The 15,252-nt window shown below is 39.3% G+C and overlaps 2 protein-coding genes across 2 annotated transcripts; one reads left to right on the top strand and one right to left on the bottom strand.

Moving 5' to 3' along the window:
- Positions 1-13,616, top strand: LOC124257366 (testicular haploid expressed gene protein-like). The gene is given in 6 exon segments (XM_046691410.1): positions 1-85; positions 6,013-6,065; positions 6,067-6,080; positions 7,738-7,820; positions 9,999-10,065; positions 12,189-13,616. Coding segments are annotated over 6 exon segments (864 nt in total). The 3' UTR covers positions 12,751-13,616.
- A 568-nt stretch (positions 13,617-14,184) lies between these two features.
- On the bottom strand, positions 14,185-15,198 carry LOC124257397. The gene is made up of 2 exons (XM_046691444.1): positions 14,991-15,198; positions 14,185-14,831 (listed from the first exon to the last, which is right to left on the bottom strand). The coding sequence occupies exons 1-2, from the start codon at positions 15,152-15,154 to the stop codon at positions 14,498-14,500; spliced, it is 498 nt and encodes a 165-aa protein (XP_046547400.1). The 5' UTR covers positions 15,155-15,198; the 3' UTR covers positions 14,185-14,497.
- Positions 15,199-15,252: the final 54 nt, after the last annotated feature.

A 15,252-nucleotide genomic window follows, 5' to 3' on the forward strand; every position in this document is an offset into this window, starting at 1 on the left:
ATGGATCTACTGCTGAAGGAACTATCTTTTGAGTATCCAAAAGCAATCTTCAGTCATAGAGACGCCTTCACACAGACCGAACCAAGTAGGTGCTGATTGTGTTGTCTGTACAAACACTGATCTGAATCAATTGCCATGCTACAAATGCCAGTCCCGTTCTGTTTCAATGATGATTGATTGTTGTCATAGAATTTGTTGTTATTGAAACGGAAATCATAACGTGTCCGAAATCAAACTGTGAGCAATATTTACATGACGTGCTAAAGAGACTATCGTTCCGTTGTACACAGACTGAAAGTGATGAGGAAGATCAAAATTCACATCTGGTTTTTCCGGTCCAGAATCGGTTCCTCACAGGCCACCGTCAATACCAGGAATATTACGCATCGTGCCATTGTACCACAAGCAATCAAAATCAAATAACAACATTGACGAAGTAGCCTCGGTCAGATATTGTTTTTGTTAACAACTGAAAAAATGAAGAGGTAATTTGTACATATATAGTATGACCAGGAATTATTGAGAATTTTAGGAATATGTTTAATTGTATTTCTAGTATAAACAACCTTGACCAGCTATCAAGTGCTTGGTTTCATTCAAGAGAGACAACTCTGTTAATCCTTTTTCATTAGTTTGTGAAGAGTTATCCCCCTTTGGTTACTTGCTAGCAGACGACATTTTCAGTGATCCTCAGTATGGGTGATTTAGAGAAAAGGAAGTTGATTTTAGAGTATTATAACAAGGACATCAGATCAGCTAAAGTGATTTCAAGTTGAACAGGCATCCCTTTGTCCACTGTTTATCGTGTTTTGAAAAATATTGCAAATGGATATGGCATTGAGCACCAGGGAGGCGCAGGTAGGCCCAGAACATTGACTGCCGGTGACAGGAGGCGGCTTGGTATTCTTGTTTCTAAAAACAAACGAAAGAGTTTAGAAAACTTAAGGCTGGATATGATTGATAGAGGAACTGTGGCTGTCTGTAACGGACAATTAGAACTGAGCTGCATGCAAGGGGTTGGCAGAAAAGTCGAGGAATTCCATCACCGATCATGAAACCTGAACAAAAGGAGCGAAGATTGAACTGGTGCTTAGAGCATAGAAATTTTAACTGGGACAATGTGATTTTCTCAGATGATAGTTCTGTGTTGCTGTTTCCTAATACACTGGAAATCTGGACCAAACAAAGTGAAAAACCATTGTATCAGCCCCCAAAGTACAATCCGAAATTTAACGTGTGGGGTGGCATATGTGTGTTAGGGGCAACGCCCCTCTGTGTATTTGAAGGGAATATTAACAGTGAGCGGTACACAAATCAGGACAACGACCCAAAACATCGTTCAAAGCATTCACAGGCCTGGTTTCGGACCCAAAATATGACATTATTAGATTGGCCAAAGCTATAGCCCTGACCTAAATCCAATAGAAAATGTTTGGGGACTTATGAAGGAAAGTGTCAATAAGAAAAATCTGACAAATATTGCTGAAATGAAAGAAGAGGTGGTGGGATATTGGGACAGCATGGACCACGACTTTCTAACTTGCTGCATTGCTGCCTATGGTGACTTGACAAAATACTAACTGTTCACCTGTCTTTGAATCTGGAGTTATGTTCTGCTAATATTCACATTTAATACGTGAGTAATGAGTGAAAAAAATATAAAAATTACAATCTTTAAATTCTCGATAATTTCTGGTTGTACTGTACATCGTGCAGAGGAGTTGACCTCTGTTTATCATATATGTGGTCAAACACGACACATACACGGGATACTGTCCAAAATACAACTCTAAGGAACCAAGATGTAGTGGGACGAAACAACAGTGCTGTTATGTATATGGTCAACCCAAATATATGCATATCCCCCATACTAGGGATTGCATCAGGCGTGCTAGGGTCAGTCCATTACAAAACATCCCTGCTTGGAATTATTTACAATACTCAAAAGCAATGTTAATAATGTATGATAATGTCAGCAGTTTTACATTTTTGTCAACAAATAACAAACAATATGTCTGACTTGGTCGACAGGCTGCTAATGACTTCAACAAATCAAAAAGAGGGATTTATTGCGTTTTCATAGGCAAAAGGATGCTGATGATCGCCAAAGAATGGATGGCCAAAGTTGTGGACAGCGCCATTGCTTGCCTCGGTCAGCTGCGTCATTGGAGTCACACCATGCTCAATGAGGAGTCGAAAATTTAAAGAAAGTCAAATAATACCATATCAATGTATCTCACTTGAATACAAATTTCACTAATCTCACTAACTGAATATTTTGTTGATACAGACTATGGCTCATCTGGACTAATTGTTATCAAAACTTTAACCCTAGTCAGCCAAATCCCACTCTGGCTATGTGAGAGACCTGTTTTGACAGAATCTGGCTAAGTGAGAGGACACTGTCGAGCTGACTTCTCGACCTCACAGATTGCCAAAGTGGTGTTTGGCGACATGTTCGTCTGTGCTACCAGTAGTGTTCATATAGGACCACTGACATGGCGATGGTTCAGTGATACCTTCATCTATAGCATGTAGAGGACCGACTTCGTCCCTCTTGTCCAGTAAAGCGGATATTGTCGTGGTTTAATGTCAGTGGAGGTAGATTTTGCTGTTTTGCGAGTATAAAACAGATTGAACCCAACAGATTGACGTCCTGTGGTCCTGTGGTGCCTCGCAGTCTGGACCGGCGCCTTGCTGTCCGGCAACAGGAGTGGCTCAGGCACTGTAGACTACCATCAGGACCCTCATTCAGAACATGCCCTGCCTATGTGGGGCTGGTGGTATCAAGAACACGGCTGTCACAGTCCTTAACGGGTGCATTTGTGGTGTAGTTGATACAGCGTCTTTTCGGAGAATGTCGATGGTTAAATCCCTGCTATGAGATGAAGCTTGTTGTTACTCTGCCTCTTGCTCGGTATTAAGGGAATAACTAAAAGACTGGTTGTCTTGGAGATAAGTATGCTGTATCTATGTGGAACATCCATGTTAAATTGGTTGTTCATAGGAATTGTAATAGAAAAACGGCATTAGTCCGTAGCTGTTAGTTCTAACTAATGTCGGTATGGTGCCACAATAACACGAATGCACGTAAAAGACAAAAAAAAACACACACACAAAAACAAACAGAAAAACAAAAACAAAACAAAAACCACACGAGTACACAAACGTCCATGCAAATAAGAGCAAAAATCTTGAAAGCAAATTTAAAACCTATTTCACCCCACCTCACAGTGGTATGAGTGAGTGAGCTTAGGTTAACGCCCTTTTAGCAATATTCCAGCGGGGGACACCAGAAATGGGTTTCACACATTGTACCCATCTTGGGAATCGAGCTTGTGTGACGAGCTTTAACCATTAGGCTACCCCACCGTCCCACACACAGTGGTATGAACAAATTCGGAGTGTCATGCCACATCCTTGGCGTTTCATGCACGTCAACATACCTGAGTTTCTACCCAACCCCAATGTACTCACGTTTCTTTAGGTGCAGGAAGATTGTGTCTTCGTGTGTTGAGAATCACAATTCAATTCAATTCATTTGTTTCCACACATTCTCATAAGACATAGAACTGCTTAATTTCCATACATAACCTAAAACACGTTACTCATATTATTTAAATAGAAATAATTAATATGTGGTTATCCAGCAAAGAATGTTACAGAAAATATCTCTGCTAAAACCAGGATGCATTGTATCAAACATATGTCGGTTATGTCAAAAGCATTTGTATGAGAAATACACTACAGATGACACCAGGTGTCTCGAAAAGTCAGTTGTCCAACCCCCAAAACAAGGGATCACACGGAAATAGCAAAAATTTGGGAACTTCTTCAAGCATCGTTTTTGTTCATAGAGAATAGCACTGACCTCAGGCATTGCCATCTGAATCATGCACATAATTTATTCTGGACATGCAAACCATGCATACAAACTGGACCGCGTCAGCGATTCGCGCCATCTACTCACGACAACTCGTAATAAACAGCGTCACAGAGCTAAGCAACCAGATACATATTGGTCGGGTTATACAACAAGCACATGGTAGTAAAGACCTATCTCAGGGCCACGGGTGACATGAGCTACTGCAGATCTATACTTTGCGTCAAGACCTAATATTTTTGCCGGAATTCTACGAGGCTCCTCTGACAAGCTTGTTGCCCCATAAGAATTTGAATACATGTATTTTCTTTTGGAAAGGTTCTAACATCGAATCGGGACGGTCTGGTACTGCTGAAAACAGGTCATTTAGTTTAGGTTATATGAGTGATTTAAGGATAGTATTTCCCCCGAGAGGTGTAAAGTTTCTTACTGCCATATGGACATTAATGTTTCATATGTACTTAACTTATCTTTATGATTCAATTCAATCATTTGGGTTAGATAGTGTAAAATATTATACCTAGAAGATCAAAAGGTTGGTGGCTCCAATTTAATTTTATTCGGAGGCATAATTTCATTCTTGATCTTTTCTTTGAGCCAATCCATATTAATCTTGTTTTCTCTATATTAACTTTTAACCCAGAGAACCCAGCAAAGAATGTCAATACCTACAGAGAGGCAAATAAACATCTTTCTGAACAATCTAGAACACATGTATGTAGTATCATCTGTAAATTGGGAAAGTAAATATTTTGTATTCCCTATCGTTACTCCTTTTATATTATCATTATTTCTGATTAGCGTAGCAAGTATTTCGGCACATAGGAGGAATATATAAGGTGGTAGGATATCGCCTTGGAGACACCCTCTATGTAAAAACATTGGATCCAAATCCATTTACTATCACACAAGATTGAATTCCGTTGTAGAAGGTTAAATCCAGTTTGTGATGGAATTTCCAAGACCGAAAAAAAGTCATGGTTTCTTGTATAAATCACAAATCCACCGTATCGAAGTCTTTTTCAAAATCAATCTGCAATAGCAAACCTGGTACTTGATAGTTTTCTGTGTATTCCAATGTGATCATAAATTTGACGAGTTATTTCACCGATGTATCTTCCAGACATAAACCTTTTTTTTACCTTCCTTTATAAGTGTATCTAATACAGTCCTAATTCTATTTGCAATGGTCATGGATGCAATTTTATAAAAGTTTGATAGGAAAGAGATGTGCGCCAATTTTTAAGAAATTGTTTTGGTTTATTACCTTTAGGAATGCATGTTATAATTCCACTTTGTTGTGAAATTGATAGAAATCCCATCCTCGATAATCTCCAGGGTATTCGTTACTATCACTAAATCCACTATAGTGGAGAGTGATCGTAACGTATACCTGGAGATTATCGAGGATATAGAAACCCCTGTTCATAAGAATATTTGAAAGATCGCAAGAGGATATTTTCTAAATCATACCAAAAGAATTTTACAAATTAAGCTGTGAACTCATCTGAACCTGGACTTTTTCATTTTTTAATTTGTTTTTACTGCAGCAAGAACTTCTTCATATTTTTTAAGTTAACTCGCCTTCCAATTTATTTGACATATTGATTTTGACAGTGTATGCAGTATACTTTGTCTAATAAACTAACTTTTTAAATGCATGACATATGATACGAAATATCATGCTAATGATTATGATATTCGTAGGCAACGTGGAGAAGAAACTGCAACAAACACTGAAAACACCCTTTATAGTTGTCTAGTGAAAATCCGTAAACAAGGCTTAAGTAAAGCTATATTTTGGGTGCTGTTACAAACCATATGGCTAAGCCTTCAAGTTAGTCAACCGGGCACACAGAATAACATAAGCCATTTTGTATCCATTGACAGAACGTGTTATCTCATCAGCTTCGATAAGCTCCCACCCAGACCTGTGCATTCACTCGGGACCTCTCGGGTTGTTCCGCTAGACAGAGGAGCCCGAGCGTCCTTAGCAACGCCCTTATCGATGAAAGATGGCGACGGCATATGGTAACTTCAGTCTCGTTTCTTGTTGGATAGATTCACGTTTGTGTTAAACGCTCTTTGCACAATGGATACAGAGACTGAATATTCTATGTCTGTTTCAGAAAGCACGAGAAGAATAGACTTGTTATCGAGGCCTAAACCAGTACCTCCTGGTTTTTTTAGAGGATAGGTGAGTTTTTCATTGAATGTTTTGGGTTTGTTTTAGCAAATGTATCTGATAACAGCTGATTGTATTATGTCACAACATTAACAATTACCAGTTGTTGACCGCACACATAAACACACAGCGATTCTCTTGATTTTGAGATACGAAGTAAAGTATGTTTTGCAACCCCAGTAAAATTTACATATAATTTACAAGACGTTTTTTAACAATCATCTCAAGGAACTTGTTTTCATTATTTATGAAATAAACATGCAACTCATAGCCTAGTTCAATACTGACAGGTTTTGTGGATTACAACTTCTTTTATTTTGTTTGCATTTTAATACAGGCACCTGTATTGTAGTCAAGCAGAATTGCCACTCAAAGAATTTACATTGTAAAAATAAAACCTTTGAAGGAGAAAAATTAATGAACACCTGTGAACATTCAGGTTTTAATTTGACTTCAGCAACCCAAACATGTTGTAAGAAACAACTAATGTGATAGAATGATTATGCTCGCTGACCCTCCATTGATCCATTAATTAAAGACTGACGTCATATAGCTGGAAAATTGCTGCGTGTAGAGTAAACAACCAACAAGCATAACAAACATAAACAATGAAGTGTGTACCTGAAGTAGCTGAGTATTATTGTATAATGAAATAGACCACAAATTGAGTATTTCTTATTTAAGATAACAACTTTCTTCCTTCTGATTTAGAATTTTGACAAACCTGACACTATACAGGTGACTGAACTTTTAGTGTCACCCGATACATAAAAATCAGAAAGATATGTACACGTTAGTGACCATGGAGTTATATTGTTAATGTCAATGTCAACACACTATCACATAATTAACCATGGGTTCAGGTTGTCCTGTGGGTACCGACATCTTAGGACAAGGTTCACAGGGGACTGAAAAAACATGAAATTTGACTGTTTTACTCCGAAAAGGCCCTAAATTTGTTTAAGCTTGAAAAGGCCCAAATTGCCAGTGATTTACTCTGAGACCATAAATTTAGCAAAACCTGTCAAGTTATGATCTTAAAGGAAACTAATGAATAAAAAATGCTTTGCAATGACAATGTGTGTTAATTAATATCCATTGCAAAGCAAAACTATTGCTCCACAGCATTTGTAGCTAGAGTTACTTCCCTTTGATGGTTGTTCCAAAGTTCAACCAATTTCATGTGTATGAAAGTGTAATCCAATATATAACATATGTTACGATACGCAATGGTAATCACATATGCTGCGTAACATATGTTATATTTGGGATTACACTTTCTTAGTAAAGTTCAAATTCTAGTATTTTTTTTTAGTTGAGCCCCATCCGGGATTCGAACCCACACCCTCAGTCGAATTTGCGGTGGCTGAGCGGGTTAGTTGGCTGATATGTGTGCTGTTGGTTAGGTGCCTGACTCTGAGGGTGTAGGTTCGAATCCCGGATGGGGCTCAACTAAAAAGAGTACTAGAATTTGTACTTTACTAAGAAAGTGTAATCCCAAATATAACATATGTTACATTTCACCACTTTCTAAATGGCATTGTGTAATCATTGTGTATGACCATGAGTACAACACATTAGCAAGTGGCAATAACAATGCTGATGTGCCAATTTGCTGGTCACAAATATTAGTACCACTCTGAATGTCTGTTGTCTGTGTTTGTTGTAGGCGTTCCGTGTATTGGGTGGATTACGAACCCCAGCAACCACAGGGAGTGACTGAGGGAGGGACGTCGAAGATGACACTCTTCAGTGAGTGTATCCGCCATCTTCAATCACACATCCGTCCACAGTTGTCAGACAGTTAATTGTTTTTACAGCCAAATGACAAACCATGTTTCAGGCAATCTGATCAAAACACTGCCATACTAGGACCCCATTGTGTTTGTATTGGCTAGAAACAGCTGTCAAGAAACCAGTATAAAAAAATTGGGAGGAAAATTGTATGTTTCCCCCCTAAGTATTGTGTCTGTAGTTCTTTTGACCATCAAATAAAAGAGCATTGCTACTCACGTCAGTTAAATATAATACACAAATTAGCATATTAAAATACAAAACCTACCAACCCACATATCTCGAGTCCATGTCACCTGAAAACCAAGGATTATTGTTTTGTAACACACAAGAAGACTTACATTTACATCCATGAAATTGGAATTTATCTACACCCTCGACAAACATGTATTGTTAGCCCTGACCTTTGTTGCACTGGCCTGTTTCACTTGTTCTTGAAAACTGTACAGTGAACTGCAGTACCTTATCGGAACTGGACACTCCTGTCCTACAGTAACGATAACCTTTCAACAGATTTCCTCCCCATCCTTTGTATGTTGTAACACAGTTTATAGAAGGAGATTACGTTATATGATGTAAGTACCCACCATTGACTTTCTATTTGTACTCCCAATACAGGGATGCCTAGCGGTTAGAACAATCGAAAAAAATACATTATCAGACAATAAAGGTATAGTTTTTGATGACGTAACAACTGAATGACGTTATCCCGTCCACTGCGCCATTCTAGTGTGCCCCTTTGTAATCGAATTATTTTACATTACGTCACAATGTAACTGGCGTCCACGATGCATGTCAGTTGTCATCGCCTCGCACGGCCTCCTACAGTAAACTACTCCGTTGCATCCCGTTTCTTGGTTTGCATTTGCTTCGCTAACATCACTGGTGGAAACATTACGTTTATGTTTCACGGCGCGGTTAAAATGTGTAATTCATCACTGGTGGAAACATTACGTTTGTTAACATTTACAATGAATCGGGAATTAAAATGACTGTCAATCTGGATGTACATCTAAACTTACGTTGGTAGTAGAAATGCGACGTTCATATTGCCCCATATGGTTTACGTTAATGACAGATGTAATTAAAATAATTCAGAGAAGATATTTAATCCAAGCGTAAAACCGTCATCAAACTGTCATCATTTGTTTTTTCTGGTAACGTTAGGTCTTAACGTAGGAGAGCTGACACATCAATAGAACAGCGCACCAGTTAGCCCTGTGCGAGGATTCTTAACTTAGGCCACCGACACCGTCGTTTGTTTTCTGCCTTAAATTAATCGTAATTATCCTTAGAAAGTATTAAATTTAGCATCTTAGAAAGATGTAAAGTTAAGCTCTACCCCAATGTGTTTTGTAATCAAGTATAGTTTTGCCCTGAACTATTATAACATCAAAGCACTCGGACTACCGTTCTCGTGCTTTAATTATAATAGTTCAGGGCAAAACTATACTTTATTACAAAACACATTGGGGTAGAGCTTAACTTTATTTCCTAATCCCAATACAGGGATGAGAATTTTGTTCAAGAAGGATCTCTTTCATGGTACATTCCATTGCAATATACACTAGTGGTGTTCCGATTAACTGAAATAATCGAAGATTGGTCGCAGTGACCAAACGACCGAGCAATCGATCACATTTTCTCATAATCGAACATAAACGATTTTGAACTACTTTTTTAGTCTTTGAAATACATGACAATGGAACATATCGTTGAAGTTGTCAGTGCCTGAAAACGTGTTTAATTCTTAGAAAACTCACTTCACTAACTGAAATGCCATGACTGAATATTTCTTGAAGATTCCAGGAAGTTTATGTTCATGATATAGAAGTCATCACTTTAAAGTAGCAAGTTGCATCATGTTATACATATCTGCAATAACAACCTGGATAGGAAAATTTGAAAAATGACGCTAACCAATTTTTTTCGATGATTGTCCGTTGGTAATGAAGCAATCATCAATTGTGAGATTTCAACCAATTCCCAACACTAATATACACATAAATCATATCATAAGTCACCCAGACATTCAGATAATTTTCAGTGTGTTTTCTCTTTGAGAATTCTCATTGCATCAAATACAGTTTCTGCACTACATGACTTTGTGTATTTGAGAATGCTTTTGTGTTGTAGCCACCACGACACGACTGGAGGAACTGGCTCGTCACAGGTCTACCCATCATGAGTATAAGGAACACAGGTAGAGAGATTCTTTCAATGGTACTCTCAGTGACCAACAAACAATGGAGAAAATTATATAGAGGTGGCAGAAAGAACCCGTGTGTATGGGTGGAATAGACAAGGGTGGTGACAAGAGAGAACACGTGTGTGAGTGAAATAGACAAGGGTGGTGACAAGAGAGAACCTGTGTGTATGAGTGAAATAGACAAGGGTGGTGACAAGAGAGAACCTGGTGTGTATGGGTGAAATAGACAAGGGTGGTGACAAGAGAGAACCTGTGTGTATGGGTGAAATAGACAAGGGTGGTGACAAGAGAGAACCTGTGTGTATGGGTGAAATAGACAAGGGTGGTGACAAGAGAGAACCTGTGTGTATGGGTGAAATAGACAATAGTAATGACAAGAGAGAACCTGTGTGTATGGGTGAAATAGACAAGGGTGGTGACAAGAGAGAACCTGTGTGTATGGGTGAAATAGACAAGGGTGATGACAAGAGAGAACCCATGTGTATGAGTGAAATAGACAAGGGTGGTGACAAGAGAGAACCCATGTGTATGGGTGAAATGGACAATGGTGGTGACAAGAGAGAACCCATGTGTATGGGTGAAATAGACAAGGGTGGTGACGAGAGAACCCATGTGTGTGAGTGAAATAGACAAGGGTTGTGACAAGAGAGAACCCATGTGTATGGGTGAAATAGACAAGGGTGATGACAAGAGAGAACCCAGTGAATGAGTGGAAATAGACAATGGTGGTGACAAGAGAGAACCCATGTGTGGAGTGAAATAGACAAGGGTGATGACAAGAGAGAACCTGTTTGTATGGGTGAAATAGACAAGGGTGATGACAAGAGAGAACCCATGTGTGTGAGGAGTGAAATAGACAAGGGTGGTGACAAGAGAGAACCCATGTGTATGGGTGAAATGGACAATGGTGGTGACAAGAGAGAACCCATGTGTATGGGTGAAATAGACAAGGGTGATGACGAGAGAACCCATGTGTGTGGAGTGGAAATAGACAAGGGTGGTGACAAGAGAACCCATGTGTATGGGTGAAATAGACAAGGGTGAATGACAAGAGAGAACCTGTGTGAGGTGGAGTGAAATAGACAAGGGTGATGACAAGAGAGAACCTGTGTGTGTGAATGAAATAGAAAAGAGTGATGACAAGAGAGAACCCGTGTGTGTATGGAGTGAAATAGACAAGGGTGATAACAAGAGAGAGAACCCTGTGTGTGTGAGTGAGTGGAAATAGAAAAGGGTGATGACAAGAGAGAACCTGTGTATGGGTGAAATAGACAATGGTAATGACAAGAGAGAACCTGTGTGCATGGGTGAAATAGACAAGGGTAGTGACAGGATAGAACCCTTGTGTATGGGTGAAACAGTCTGGGGTAGGAAAGGATAGAACCCTGGTGTAAGGGTGAAAAAGTCTGGGGTAGTGAAGGATAGAACCCAATTGTGTGAAATAGTCTTGGATGGCCTCTAAAAATCCTCTCAATGTGAATTTCTTTTAATTAGAAGAGAGGCATCATACAATTTGAATCGCTTCTGCAATCTGTTGAGCCTCAAATTTTATCTTAGACTTTAGATATTCTCAAATTTTGAAGATCCTGAATTAAGACAAAATATGATTTTAAGTCTAAAGCTTAAGAGTGAAGACAAAGTGTGGATGTGAGTCATTTTCATAATCGTGGGGCCAGGAAAGTGAAAGACATGAACCTTGGGTGTGAATGATTTGGACCAGAGTGGAGAGAATTCATGGGTATACATGAATTCAGATGCCAGTTTTGTCAATGAGCTTAGTGAGCTGCATTTAACACTGTTCACCATATTATAGGCCTTACGGAACATACTGTTTGTTGAATGATTTTACTCAAGAAGTTGAACAATTAATTTTCACACATTTTGATATAAAAAAACAACATAGAGAATGATTTTATCCATACCTTCAAGTTCTCCCATACCTCACCCTCTATCAAAACAAAGTAACAGATGAATGAAGTTGTTTCAGAGAGCACACTTGCAGGCATTTAAAGATGAAACAATGGACACACAAGAAAATGACATTAACTATTTGGAACCATTGTCCAGGTAAAGTAAGAGATAATCACATTTTACTTTATAAGATACTTTTGTTATAGACCAACACCAATATGGCCAGTGAAGAAGACAGCTTTAGACGCCTCTGCAACAGAGCGTGTTGAGGTCTTGAGTCAGCCAAAGGGTCTCCATGGTGAGTTCAAGATAGAGAGATCTCCATACTCAGTGGTAACACAGGCGGCACGGAGTGTGTCGGCATCAAAACGTCTTCAGTCACTTGCTGTCCCCAAAAACAGGGAAGACAGATATTGTATCAATGACTACGAGTGGGGTCAACCAAGCGAAGTCTCTCCAGAAGCCAAAAAGGCCACTGCTTCATCAAGGGTGGAGTCACTAGCAGAAGCTAAGGGCTATCACGATAACTTCAAGGGAGAGAACCCTGTCCAGTGGCCAGTTTCGGATCAGGCTCTGAAGGCTATAGCATCCCTGCGTCTTCAGCAGCTAGCTCGACCACGGAGTCGCACGATGATCAAGGATGACTATGATCCCTATAAGGTAACCACAGCTGCAAAGAAGGCTAGAGCGACACCACGGATGGAGGAACTTTGTGCTCCAATTCCTCGCAAAGTGCGTCAGAAGAAGACACTTGCAGCTGGTCAGTGATCAACATTTGTATTGTATTTTTCATTTGTTTCAAGCAGTATCATACAGTTTGGCGCACTCGTTATCAGTATTACATAGAATCTTTGTTGTTGTTGCAAAGATTTGTTTCTGCAAATTTGCTGTAAGAACAAATCTCAGGATGTTCTGCATTTTATTTTGCTTCAATCAAAATGTTCATAAAATATATATGCGTTATGATGCAGCTTTGTTGTGATAAAGAAGTTACATGAATGACTGATAGTGTACAGTCAGACATATCAAAATACCACAGTTTTGTACCAACTCTTCCTGAGTGCAGATTTATTCAATATAAAATCAAAAGAATTGGATGGCCAGCAGGTGGTATTTTCATTAGTGTGTCCATACATATATACTGTATTTGAATATGGAGTACTGTATTGTTGTATTCACTCGAGTTCTGTGTCCAGATTACAATGTTTTATGCAGTAGCACAGAGGATACAGAGGTTAACGTCCAAAGCAGCTTGTATTATAATGCGTTCCATCATATGAGAATATATTTATTTTGAATTAACATATTTATCCACTTTGGATGTATAAGGTATCGTTCATAGATTTATATGATGATGGATCAGTCTGTTACGGAGTCTAACAGTTACAGATCTACATAGTCGATCACTCAGTATTAAAGAATTTACATATTGTTTTACATGTGCTATTTGCTTTATTTTGAATGTTTTCATATTGTGTATGTTTGTGTGAAGTTTGCCAGTATTATTATACAGATTACAGTATTATTCTATGTCTTTCACCAGTGTTGTTTATTGCACAAGTGTTCAGTGGAATATCCTTGTTGAGACTTTGAGCCGCATATATTCATTTTTTGTAATAAAAGATTTCACCAGAGACGTTGTGGTTGTTGCAATGTGTTGGAAGATGACAGTACCAAGTAACAGCAACATAGCAGTGTGGATCAGTATTGCTGTTTCGGTAACCAGTATTTTGTGCTATGGAGTCTGTCATTAGAGTAAACTACAGTTAAAACGAACTCACAGGGACCGATAATAGAGGATTCTAAGTTCTCAGCACAAATGAGAAAAGCATTACTTGACTTTCGTACATATGAATACATGACACGTTTTATAGATAACCTGATCTCACCTGATGAAGGAGCGAGAATTAGCTCTGTAAAGAATAACAAAGAAATTGTTATCTATAAAACATGTCATGTATTCACGTTCATCCAACTTCTAAATGCCTTTTAAAACTTCCATACATATTGAAGACCACTTCATCCAATTGAAGCTTTTTTCTGCTATTTATTGCTGCCTTTTATGTCAGTGTTACAAGTTAGATGACGTGAAAGATTGTTTTCTGTTGTGTAATGTGACACTCGGCTATGTCGTCCTCTCTCAGCGCAGCACTTCATCGACCAGATCACAGAGATGGTCCATGCATCAAAGAAACAAGGCTATGAGATTTACCAGTTGTATTCACATAATACATTTAAAAGGTACCAGAAATATGATTCACATGATCATGTTTGTGTATGAGATCTTTATGACCAGCTGGTGTTTTCAATCTTATTGATCAACACAGCTGAGGTTGTCTTTACATTGACAGGTAACTTGCCACACACACATTAAATAGAGTATTCTATCTACCACTGAGCATTCATATGTTCAACATATACTTTCATGCTGCAGATGGCAGTGTTGTAAAGTCAGACCTTATTGATATCATGTCCTGATGCCATAGTGTCCTGGAGATAGGGCAGCCATAGCGTGTCACTCCATAGCTGTTCTTGTTGTCCCAGTGTCCAAGTCCACCGGTAATGTGTCAGTCCCCAACATCCTAGTCAACAGATGACACAATTGTCCCAGCTGACTGATAGCATGGTTGTCCCAGTCCACAAGTCCACCGGCCGGTAATGTGTCAGTCCCCAACATGCTAGTCAACAGATGACACAATTGTCCCAGCTGACTGATAGCATGGTTGTCCCAGTCCACCGGTAATGTGTCAGTCCCCAACATGCTAGTCAACAGATGACACAATTGTCCCAGCTGACTGATAGCATGGTTGTCCCAGTCCACCGGTAATGTGTCAGTCCCCAACATGCTAGTCAACAGATGACACAATTGTCCCAGCTGACTGATAGCATTGTCCCAGTCCAGCAATGTGTCAGTCCCCAACATCCTAGTCAACAGATGACACAATTGTCCCAGCTGACTGATATGGTTGTCCCAGTCCAGTCCCCAACATGCTAGTCCCAACAATGATGTCAACAGATGACACAATTGTCCCAGCTGACTGATAGCATGGTTGTCCCAGTCCACCGGTAATGTGTCAGTCCCCAACATGCTAGTCAACAGATGACACAATTGTCCCAGCTGACTGATAGCATGGTTGTCCCAGTCCACCGGTAATGTGTCAGTCCCCAACATGCTAGTCAACAGATGACACAATTGTCCCAGCTGACTGATAGCATGGTTGTGGTTGTCAGTCCCAATCCACAACAGTGAATTGTGGCAGCTGACAGATA

Source organism: Haliotis rubra, unplaced genomic scaffold (assembly GCF_003918875.1).
Source record: "Haliotis rubra isolate DU_JTF1 unplaced genomic scaffold, ASM391887v1 Scf66, whole genome shotgun sequence".
Taxonomy (NCBI): Eukaryota; Metazoa; Mollusca; class Gastropoda; order Lepetellida; family Haliotidae; genus Haliotis; species Haliotis rubra.